Raw genomic sequence first — 12,805 nt, forward strand, 5'->3', positions numbered from 1 at the left:
CATACATTTTAGATAGTTAATAACATGTTCAAGATAAAAGATAACATGATCAACATAAATGAAAGTCTGCTTGATTTACAGTAAAAATTTGTGTCATGAACCTGTGTGCTTTGGAATGCTTGAAAAATGTGGAAAATGTGTGTAAATTTGTTTGGTGAAGCCATCACACCTCAACATCACAACAAGAACTGATGGGAAACTTGTGTTGCTCATCAGGCTATTTTGTGCAGACTGAGGACCAGGAGAAATTTCAGAGCCATCACCTCTATCATTTCCATGTTAGGAAACACATAGCAGCACCTTTCGTGTTAACTCGAAGTTTGTAATTAGCTTGACCTGACAGGAAGAAAAAACTGTCATGAGTTGTCAATGGCTTTCAGAAAAAGAAAAGAAAAGGAAAAAAAAAACTTTAAAAATGGGATTTGAAATATTTCCAAATTAGATTTTGGTTATAACTAGGGATGAGCCGGATACTGAGTATCTGGTACGGATATAGCACTTTTGCAAGTGTGAGTATGAGCCAATATCCGTGCTCGTGATGAATGAAAATCTTCATTGGGTAACTGACTGTGTCCACGATGTGTGATAGGACACAGCGCCCCTCCCCTACACACACACAATACAGCGGTGCCCCGCTCACACACACACACACACACACACACACACACACACACACACACACACACACACACACACACACACACAGGGACAACCTCAGCTGTCACTCACTCAGGTCTGACAGCTGTTGTGGTCAGGTTTTTTCAGCTCGCTCTTCCCTCGGTTTGTAATCACTGATAGTCAGTAGAGTTTCTGCTAAATTTGACTGGTAACAGACGCGCTGCTTTTGAGCAGAGTTAGGGTTAGGGGTTGGGGCTGAATGCGACTGGCGTCGTGTCTCTCACTGCTGACACAGCGGTCCTTTTTTTTTTTTTTTTTTTTTTTTTTTTTTACCATCTGCTCGCTCTTACCAGCTGGTTTCTGATATAAAGTAAGTTGGAAAACTTTGCTCGTACCGGACTTGGTGCAGAGTCACAGTCTTAACACACACACACACACACACACACACACACACACACACACACACACACACACACACACACACACACACACACACACCACTTACACACATACATTAGCTGAACACACAAAGTGTATTATTATTTTGATTTTATTTTGGCTGCATGCACTGAGAGTCTGACACTTTCTCACTGTAGTTCATAAAAAATAAATATAGTAGTAGTATAAATATTGCAAATTAAGCTATATATCTGTATCTATCTATCTATCTATCTATCTATCTATATATATATATAGGCTATATATATATATATTATATTTATCTATATATTTATCTATTCTATTATATATCTATCTATATCTATCTATAGATAGATAGATATAGATACATATATACACACTCTCTAGTACTTCATAATTGCCTAGGCTACTGTATGTGTTGTATTCATTGATGCACTTAAGAATATTCATGTTCTGTGTTTATAAAAAGCTTGTTCTGTAAATAGATTGTTTACTATTGTGATCAAAAACATTGATCTGAAGCTTCTGAGGCTGTTCTGTAAATAGTTTTCAAATAAACAATATAGCAACTTCTGATCAACCCTTATCAATTTCAGGCTTAAAATAACCTACCGATTAAGCCCCTCAAATTTCCGGTCAAACGCCACCAACTTCCGGCTTAAGCCCCGCCCACTTCCGTCTCGGCCCCTCCCACTCCGAGTACGGATACAGATACAGATAATGTAGATGTAGATACAGATACAGATAGTGGTGTACTAGCTCATCTCTAGTTATAACAATATTTAACAATTTAAAAAAAATCACAGTATTTAGCAAGTTGACATACTTAGAAATGATTGGTGGGGTGCTGAAAGTGTGCCCTCTACTGGCCAGCCCAGACAGTTTAGCTACCAAAATGAGTTTAATGAAGACACTTTTTTAGTGCATGAGGAAAGAGTGAGGAGTGCTGAAATTTTAAATCGTGCTGTTGAGTCCTGTATTGCCTGTCATACCCATACTGTGGTTTCATTTCACTGTTAACCACAGAAAAAAGAAAGTCTGCACTTCAAACCATTTGGAGGGGAGTGGCCACAACAGGCGTTTTCAAAAATTGAGAGCAGGTGACTGGATCAACCATTTGTCGATGATAAGCTAACTTGTCCAAACAAACCAGACAAACCAACTGTATGTTGTAGACACTGCACCAAACAAACGCCAATAAATGTTATGTTAAGTATTTGTTAACAACAGGACATTGATGTCCTGTTGTCTCTGTTTTCTCCAGTTCAGAGCACTGTAGCTTCTGGCTGCCTGTGCCACCTAAGCTACACCTGTAGATCCTTGTAGTATGGTTGGTTCGCCTGTTTAGTGGCTGTCAAACATTTATGTTAGAATGAGGCCAGATGGTTTTGGGAATGAAAAGAAAATGAACTTGTGAGATCAACTAGCTGTGGCAGGTTAAGTCCCACTCAATGGGTCAAAATAATCCACCACAGATCCACATTGTATTGTTTCTAAGAAATGGATAATGTTTATTGTAATTATATAGTAATCCTGTACTCTGACCTACCATTGTAACAATTCATGATCAGTACATTTACATTTATTTAGGGGTCTCTGTTACCACAAAAACTCTCTCTCTTTATGCCTGTGCTCTTTTTGGATATGATTCATTTAAATTTCACTCACAGACTCTTGGACGCATGCACACACTCACACACCACTCTCTCTCTCTCTCTCTCTCTCTCTATGATGCTATATACACTGTATATATATATATATATATATATATATACAGTGTATATAACATCATATATATATATATATATATATATATATATATATATATATATATATATATATATATATAATTACTTATTTTATAATTTATTTATTTATAAATATATGAATAATATAATAAGAAAATATTGTATATATCTTACAAACTGTTTCTTTAAGACTGTTTCAGAGGAAACCCTATTCCCAGCCCTAACCCTGACTGGATTACGCATCACAGAATTCAAGATAGGTCTCTGGTATAACTTTAAAACTTTAAAGTACACAGAGAGTGCCAGAGTGTAACCATGTTCTCAGAAAAGAGGGTGGCATGGTTGATCAGTATCTATTACCTGCTGCCAGGAGCCATCTGGACTTCACTCAAGAGCCACCATCAAACAGCAAACTATCTGCAATTTAATTGCATTCTTTGCATGTTGTTAGCTGATAATGCTCACTGTGCTGGGCATTATCACAGAGCATTATCATTAGTGTATACAGCAACTGGTTTTGGAGAGGCCTTCTGAAACCGGTTGCTTTGCTTTCTCATCTGCAGTTTTCTCTAAAATCATCCCAGATGTTCAAATTGCTGTAGAGAGGTTTTCCTGTACTAAGTCTTCCTTCCTCATATGATTAGAATCTGAGGAGGTATTTTCTATTTAAAAAAAAAAAAAAAATCAAAACAAAACAAAACAAAAAACATTATACTCAAGTATCTGGTTGGACATTACATGCATGTTTATGATATTTTCAAAATACAAATTACATGATGCATAAAATGATTTAATAATGTGGATATTTTCACAGACATGAACTGTAACTAACCTGTCAAGGTCACAGAAGACATCTCATAATTTATTCCTTTACATGTTTTTGACAGCACTTGTCAAATGCATCAAATGATGAAATTCAAGATATCGACTTAGCATCTAACTCTAACCTGAACACATGTGATACCATGTTTGTAAGTTGAGTTTTGGATCCAGCATGTTGATGAAGTTGAAGAAGTTAGGCAGCAACAGTGACTCAGCTGTGTAACATAAGTGATACAAAGTTGATACTGAGTTGAATATTAACATCTGGCAGCTCAAATAAAGTGTGACCATGTTTTCTTGGTGTTTGGATGTCACAGTAACAACTCACATATTTTTTTTATTTTTATTTTTTTTATTGCAGCTGTTGCTGGGCACATCAGCCTGTGTACACTGAAATTCTCTGTTGGCTTCTGTTGGCAAATTAAACAATAAACTGATCACCGAAGCCCTTTGCGCGTACAGAGCAAAGGGCACAGCAATAGGATGATGGTTTACGCTTAACAGTTCTCACAACCTGAACTGAAATAGCATCCAGTACAATACATGTACTTGATTTTTATAATGGAAGAATTTACTCTAAACCCTAAAATTGCATAAGACAAAATGAAACGTGGTGTATTATGGACTGGATTTTATTATTATGATTATGATTTTATGTATTTATATGTATTTGCCTTTTTCAGTATTATATTTTCACATCGATTTAATATGGAACCCTCTAGAGGCAGCTGAGGACCTACTGGCAGCCACAGGGTCAACTTTCGATATCCTGCACCTCTACTTGTGCATGCTTCTGTCAAGCAAGGTAATTTTTAACGTAGAGTTTTTACATGCAAAAGCAAAAATGGTGTTCCACTTAAGTCACTGCTGTAGCTTGTGCTGTATAGTATCTAATGAAAGAAGCTCTAAAAGCATCTAAATGAGTAAAACAATCAGATAGATGGTTTGCTTGCTGATGTGATGTTGTTATTTGTCATTCCAACCCGATCATCAAAGTTTATAGAAAAGAAGAACTGTGTTGCAAACTAGAGGCATAATGGAAGAATTAATATAACACGTTTACTGTAGCTGAAAGTTTTATCTGTGGCAGAAATCAGCCACAATCTGCTGTTTGCTTCAACTTGGCAACGCAGCTGCACTGCCCGCCCACTCAAGATCTCTCCAGACATCCAGACAGTGACCCAGGATGAGTATCATTTTCAAAACATCAGGCTGATGTCAAGTCTCACCAGCATTCTGTATATCTGTAATCTCCTATATAAAAATGTGAATATTGGGAATTATATCTAATATGCTTAAAATGCTATGGTGTACATGCACAGTGTTTGGTTCTTAGAGTTTTTGAGTTTAGCATCCTGTTTGAATGTCCTTGAGTAGGACAGTGAAATCCCACCATATACAGGAGTGCTGCTCAGCTGACCCCGTGTTTTCCAAACAAGTGATAAGAGAATTTGACTTAAGAAAAAAAGAGGGAAAAAAAAATAGAAAGGTCTTGAATACCAGGACGTTTGTTGAGTTCACAATGTCTTACTTTTGGAGTTTATGGGAGTGTTTCATGTGCAAGTGCATTTGATAATGTGCGGGTAATTATTCCAACCAGTGGAACTTGATCATGTGTCATCATAACCCACGAGGCTGCAGGTTTCCATCCAGCCCACATGCTACAGCGGCTGATTTCACTGACGAGCACACCTCCGGACGACCGGAGAGGTGGAGTCTTTGGCTGGAGGGAAAGCCTGGGTCAGAACAGCACAGCACTGCTACAGAGCATCTGAATCTCAGGCTGTCCCAGCCTTGCTGCCGTGACACCATCTACTGGTGTAGTAATGGTAGTGCATCATCTAAATAATAAAAAAATTGCATACAAAATTTTATTTTGAATGAGTGTCTATAGTAATTGATAAGTACTGGAATGTATAAACTGAAGAAAACTATAAATTGGTGAAACAAGATGTGTGAATAATTATTTGCTATAGCTTCTACTATAGGTCCTATTCATAGATTTACTTGTTTGTACTATTGTGTAATTTTATAGTGTTCAATTAAATTAATTTGGCATTCTAATGTATATAAATAATGTATAAATGCATGCCTGTGTGTGTATGTCTGGCACCCAACTGTAACTTCATATAGCCAGCTATCTCTCTAATTGGTGGTGTCATATTTCTCTGGTTTTTGTCAAGTAAATATCTCTGTGAAAGGATTTTAACCACACTAAAATAACATTTACAACTCTACTGGAACTCATTATCCCCATGGTAACATCTGATCACCATGTTAAGTTCAGCTCATTTAGAAATCAGTTTTCCTTTGCATAAATCTCCCAAAAGAGACACACTGTGCACGTGTACATTCCTCCACACAAGGCAGACCTCAAGCCAAAGATAAAAGCTGAACCAAACCACACAGCAAATCTCTCTACAGAAATGACTACATCATAAAATGATATGAATAAAGATTTATTTTCTCATATGAACAGGTGGATTCATTTTTCATTTTATTTTACAATCTATGACAATCTCGCATTTTTTTCTTTTTTTTTTTCTAGCATATTTCAGGAATGACATGGGGGAAGGTTCTTTTTTTATTGCTGAATGTTAAATGAAATACACTTTCACTGACTGGAAAATAATTGTCTGCTGCTTTTTTTTTTTTTTTACCATGCACCCATCTAACCTTGACCACAAGGACATGCAGAGGAGAGGTGTTCAAACATTTCAAGCGAGGGTGGGGTCAGGTGGGGGTTATAAAATAAAACAGAAGAGACTGGCAGGACATACCTGGTAGCATCTCAATTGGGTGAGAGGAGTGGCAAAGTGAAGGGAGTATCACATTTAAACTAGAGGAGTACTGTCTTCTTTTGCATTTTTTCGACATACAAAATTAGGCCCAGAGGTGACAAACTCGATGAAATATCTGTGAGGTGTGACCAAAGACCATTCTGTGTAACAGTGCCACTGTGCATTTTCCATATAGCAATTAGAATTGCAGATCAATCTTGTTAAGATGATTTTTTTTTTTTTTTTTTTTTTTTTTTTTTACCAATGAGCATCCTATAATTCAGCATTCTGTCTTTTTCATGAAGAGCAGAGGCATACCATCGGTGATGAAATATCATCAGCTGTCCTCCCTCACTGAATCACTTTAATGGATTTGGCATTTCTAGAATCATCTTTTAAATATGTACTTTTCCTTCAGTGGAGGACAGAGGGTCTAAGTGATTTTCCTTACTTTTCAAAATTATTATCAGTAACGGACTAAATTTGAAATAACTAGATTTGTCAACAAGACAAAGCAGTGCACAGTACTATTGGAGGAGACACTACATTTGGATGTTATTCAACATTATTGGAAGTGTGCATGTCAAGTGGAGCGGTCTGAACCAAGTGATAAAACAATTCATGGACACAGTCATTCAATAGATGTGAGTATGAACAAGGAAGGCTGACGACTGGAGCGATGGCTGCATAACGGCTTTAAAAAATAATGTAAATATGCATTTATATCATGTTATTTCATCTTCTACACTATAGGCATCACATAGTTTTTTCACACACAACACACTACAGTCACCTCTTAGAAAATGATATAATCAAACAGCAAAATAGAAAGTTTGCATATTTTTGCATTGTATGATCCTCCAAAGTTTCACAGCTATTTCTTTTATATTGTCTAGTATGATCTGGACTCTTCTCCTCTGAGCTGCTTCCACTTTGCTTTCCTTCTCTCTGTATGGGGGATGTTCAGGGAACTGGTAGACTGGATGTTTACATCTAGGCCCTCAACATCTGAGAACCGTAGTCTTAGGTAGACCTTAAATTGAGGAAGAGGGGGAACGGGTTATAAGGTGAGGGGGTGGGGGGTGGGGGGCATGGAAATCCTGAGACCACTGTGTGCTCTTAACTGTGGCCACAAGAACACAATGGACACACAAGGATGATGAGGCATGGAATCAGGGGTGGAGCTGAATGAGGAAGATGCAATGGTTTTGTTTTGTCTCTTTGATGCAAGCCGCTACCACTGATGGCGGGGGTAGCCCCATGCCAAGTGACTCGCTGCTTGTTGGCCTCATAAGAATGACAGCATGAGAAAAAAAAATCTGCTGAGAAACAAGGGATTTGACTGGGGCAGGTTGGGGAGGGGCAGGGTAGCTGTAAACACATCAAGCAATGACCTGTATAACATACAACCCTACAGCAGCTCAACCTGTCTGCCTACACTGGGGTGTGGGTGGGGTGTGTGTGTGTATGTGTGTGTGCGTGTCTGTGTGTGTGTGTCAGGAGGTGGTGGTGGGGCGGTGTCGCTGTTCTGGTAAAGCACTGCTCTGGGACTCTCTTCTGCTGGCTCTACTGACACTGTGTGCCCAGTAGACCCACACATCTGATGTTACCACAACAAACAATGAAATTCTTCTAATAATCACAAATACATGCAAGCAAACGTCCATGCATACGCACACACAACCACACGCACACACTCACGCAGGCACACACACATGCACACACACGCACGCACGCACACACACACACACACACACACACACACACACACAGAGTCTCTCTCTCTGTAGACATTAATCAGAGGGCAAAGAGGATCTGCATTGCATTTATCAGGCGTTCTATTAGATAGATCCCAAATCATAAACCCTACAGGTGAATCATATTAATGTAAACATACACTTTATGTTGAAGTGGTTTATATTGCGTGATATGGAAGGGGTAATGTTCCAGTGGGGCTAGATTCCTAAAACAACTCAATTTGGAAAGGAAGAAAATCAGGAAAACAAGAGCAAGAAACAAAAACATAAATGTGTATAAAAAATGAGGCGTCCATATAAGAAAGGCTACAAAAACCTCCACTGGCCCTCTGGCATCGGCATACAGCAAAAGGCACCACAATATTACTCTATTTTTTACGTTGTGAAAAAACTGGCACATCTTTTTATGCTGTAAATCAAAATGTACATATAAATAGAGTTTTCCCTATAAAAAGTCTTTGCTGTTAACTAGTAGACAACTTTTGCTAAAATGAAAATAAATATTTCATTTGTTTAGAATATCTGTAAGTTATATAAATAAAAATATTTCTTATAGATGCAGGTCTATAGCATATTGATTTTTGTTGGTTCATTTTCTCTCTTTAATGGGGTGTATTGTCCAGTTTGGAGCGTGAGTGTGTAAGTCTTGTATGCATGTTCCCATGCCCACTGTGCCGCCCCGATGAGTGAGAAGTCCGACTGTCCACTGGCCTGTAGATAGTGGAGGGCTCGGCATTCATGTTCTGAATACTGAGGAAGGGCGTGCTCTCACCCTCCTCCTCTGACTCACTATCTGTTAGGCAGCTTCGAGAGCCATAGTCCCGAGATGCCTCGTATCCACGTGGGGCCACATGGCCGTTCAGTCTGGATCTCCGCCAGCGCCGGCTCCCAGATCCGCTGGACCCACTTCTCTTTGGTTGCTCCCGAGAGGAGAGATACTCCTGCGTAGTCTCATAGTCCTCATCCTCAGCCAGCCGGTAGGGGCTGGAGGGCAGGCTGCCCCTGCTGTCATTCAGATAGGTACGGCGCTGCTGCCGATAGGGCTCCTGGCACTGGGCATCATGTAGGGGCACCTGGTAGCGGCGCAGCAGAGGCTGGTCATCCTCCAGAGGGTAAGGGTTGTGGACAGCGGGAGGGAGAGACATGGCATGGCTGGCATTGGGGGAGGTGATCTGGAAGGTAGGCACCTGCGGGGGCAGTGAGTAATGGAAATCCACTGGCGAGAGGCGGGCTGGTGTCGTCAGGGCTGACACATATCTGTGGTAGAGATGAGGAGGAGGTAACAGTTAAGAAGAGAAGATCAAACACCAGGTGAGAAAGAGGAGGACCATGCCAGTGGCAGTATAAGGATGGTGACTCAGTATCAATTGCAGATCTCTTTGTAAACTCCCTGTGCGAGACTCACAACATCACGACAGCCTAACTGAGTCTTAAATGACCTTTAAGTAGGCAAAATATCTACGGTTTGTATTAGTTTAACTAGTTTAATTATCTATGGTTTGTATTAGTTTAACGCTACACTCTCACAGCAGAAAAAAGATCCAGTGGCAAATAAGAAGCAAGTGCAAGAATCATCCAGTGGCGGAATTAGAAACTTCAGTTTTATGATTTATTGAGAATGAATTAGATCTGGGTAGATTCTTTCTTTGTAAAGTCCTTTAAAACATGTTTGGGATAAAGGCGTCTATAAATAAATGATCTTGAACTTCCTCAAACAATCCACAGCCTCTGAATGTAACATACCTTTTTTGAATACATTGTGTATTGATATAAAGTATTTCAGAATGGATTTACTTTCACTCTGCAGTTTGATCATGAATAAAACTTTGAACCTTGTGCAATCACTCAAGCCTTCCGCAGTTTCATAGCAGTTAACAAACAAAGACTTTCAAGGATTCAAAACTTCAACAACAGAGAAGACCAAAGATGGAAATCATTGCACACATCAGATAGCCTCAACTCCCCCGAAATAGTCTGGTGATCTAAGACATACTGTATTATGGACTTCTAAAGGTGTAAAATAATGTAGCCCTTTGCCCTCTTGAAACTTTTGCACGCTATTTTTACACACAGCTTTCAGTGTATTACATTTTCTATAACTTGTATGATGTACATATAAAATAGTTATGTAAGAGTCTCCAGTGATGTGTGAAGTAGCCTTAATGCATGACACAGACGTAGAACAGACAAAAACCACCCAGCACAAAGGTTGGGTACTATCCAATTTATATGATTCATGTTCATTCATGTTTTCTCATAATGAAATGTTACTTGACCTTGTTTGCTTGTTTGCTGCTGACTTTAAGACTTGCTGCGTAGCAACAAGCACACACCTTTTCCTTCCAGGTCCTAACAGCTTTGTTAAAAAGCCAAACGGCTTCATGGGCATTATCTTAAATGAATTTTGCTGGTTTTGCTCATGCCTTTTGTATAGAACAGTTCCCATTGGGGAATACAATTCGTCTCTAACAAAAGTTACTTGTGGTGTCCCCCAGGGGTCTATTCTGGGTCCAGTTTCTTTTTTAATCTTGGCTCACAGGTCAAACATAATATTACTTTCTATTGTTATGCTGATGATCAGCAAACCCAAAGGAATTACTATTAGGCCCACTACTGTTGGTCTTCAAATATGTAACCACTATATTAAAGTATCTTTACACTCTGAGCCAAACCTGAAAAAAACAGTTGTGCAGTCACATTTTTCAGCTCAATACTTTTCAGAGCTTATCATCTGGAATCTGAAATTCATACTTTTATTTTGTATACCCTGACTACTGTCAACTGCCTGTACACTTGTCTTATGACTTCGCTTATCCACAGTGCTGCAGTCAACACATGACAGGAACTAAGATGAAGTAGCATAAAACCATTTCAGTCTAAGTGCAGTGGTTACCAGAGCAAGGATTGATTCAGGATGGATCTTAAAATATTACTGATTGCATTTAAGACACTTCTTGAACAAGCTACATCTCTGAGGTTTTCACACACCATAAGCGGGAGGGTATTTTCACACTTGGTTCATTTCAGCCTCTCAAGTCAGCATTTTTTGTGCTTATGTGAATGCTCTAAACAAACTCATGTCCCTGTGAAATGAAGTGAACTGAGACCATCTCGGGAGATGGTCGGAATTAAGAACATTTGAAGTTCACTTTGTGGTGCTTTTCATTCTTGTATTGTGAATGCAAAGTGGCACAGTTACCAGGGGTCGAGACTAAGGGTGTCAAGTTTTGGGGAATTCGGGGATTATGGAGAACCACATCTTCCTCTGTCTCTCCAGATGCTTTTTATGCTCACATTTGATTGTTGTTGTTCTATTGTCTGTATCCCTTTTTTATTGTCTGATTTGCGGAAAATGTTCCACAATAGAATGGTCAAAACATGTACAGTGGCATTGACGTTGTTCCATCTAACCTACCTACAATACAAAGCAACAAGGGTCTGAGTTCTAAATGGCCTGTATCGTGACCTGTAAGTGAAGTGAGACCTCTCAATATTTAAGTGTACCAGAAAATGAACTGACTTATCTTGTAGGTTAACTTTGAATATCAAGAGAAAGAGAACAACATAAAGAATTCACTTCTCTTTCTGTTAGAGTTCTCCACTTTCTGGTCCACTTACAAAGGACTGAGTTCTGTTTGTTTAAAAGGGACTATATGTGAAAACACCCTAAGTACAGCTTGAGATCCTCAGGCAGAACTCCTTTGGCTGTTCCAGTGTCTAGGCTGAAGATTAAAGGTGATTCAGTTCTCTTCTTAATGGCCCCTAGGCTCTGGACCAACCTGCCCGACAAGATCGGCTAGCCAACTCAGTGTCCTACTTTATAACACCTTTAAAAACAAAGTTTTAAAGGCTGCCTTTGGTTGGTTCGTGTCTTGTTTTTGCAATTGTTTCAGTGATCCTCTGCACTTGTATTTAGCTGTTTTGAAGTATATTTTTTGGTGCATCTACTGATTGCCATTAAGACCGATACCAGGCCATGGGAGACAGTGGCCTGGTATATTCCCACAGCGTTCCTGGACATCCTGTCCAGCTGATGCAGCACCTATTGAAAGGATGGAGGGTGCATGTTACCTTGAGTGATGCAGGAGGGGTGTAAGTTGTGCAATCTGCCTCTGAAAATCAGCCTAATAGCTCAATCCATGCACAATTTCTTAATACACTGGGCATCTGTTTACTTCAGAACATTTAGATGGTTTCTTGGCACAGTCTGTACATCCTTGTTTTACCATCTCCTATGATGATCCAAAAAACTCATAAATGGCAAGACATGTCTTGTTTGTTTAGTTTTTAACAGTAACACCAGTGTTACAGTCTTATTTACTTCCTTGAAGTTTTTTTCCCCCACTAAACAATTAATTCTTATTCATTTATATCATATCTGATGTCTTTAGAGTTTTTTAGTGTGCAGATTTCTTCTTTTTATATACATCAGAAAAACTAATAAGTGTTAGACATGACCATGCCACAGGTGCATAAATAAATTACTGTGCAAAGTAGCCTAAGTAAAATTCATAATTCACTTATCCTAATGAAAATGGTCATACACTGATTTACACAATCATAACGTAAAGTACACATATAGCACAAGGTCATACTCATAACTCTGGGGCAGGTGACATGGTTGGTTGCATATATAAAAGGGTCTGAATTAGGCCTCAGA

At 39.0% G+C, this 12,805-nt stretch overlaps 1 protein-coding gene across 3 annotated transcripts in view; it reads right to left on the reverse strand.

Moving 5' to 3' along the window:
• Nucleotides 1-6,126: 6,126 nt before the first annotated feature.
• Nucleotides 6,127-12,805, reverse strand: part of nrg2a (neuregulin 2a) — a 63,948-nt gene continuing 57,269 nt past the window's right edge. For all 3 annotated transcript variants that reach the window (XM_030068836.1, XM_030068834.1, XM_030068835.1), the window contains one exon: nt 6,127-9,402. In XM_030068836.1, the coding sequence (XP_029924696.1) occupies nt 8,748-9,402 (655 nt within the window). In that variant the 3' untranslated portion in view covers nt 6,127-8,747. The remainder of the gene's footprint in view (nt 9,403-12,805) is intronic.

This window comes from Myripristis murdjan, chromosome 14, assembly GCF_902150065.1.
Source record: "Myripristis murdjan chromosome 14, fMyrMur1.1, whole genome shotgun sequence".
Lineage (NCBI taxonomy): Eukaryota > Metazoa > Chordata > Actinopteri > Holocentriformes > Holocentridae > Myripristis > Myripristis murdjan.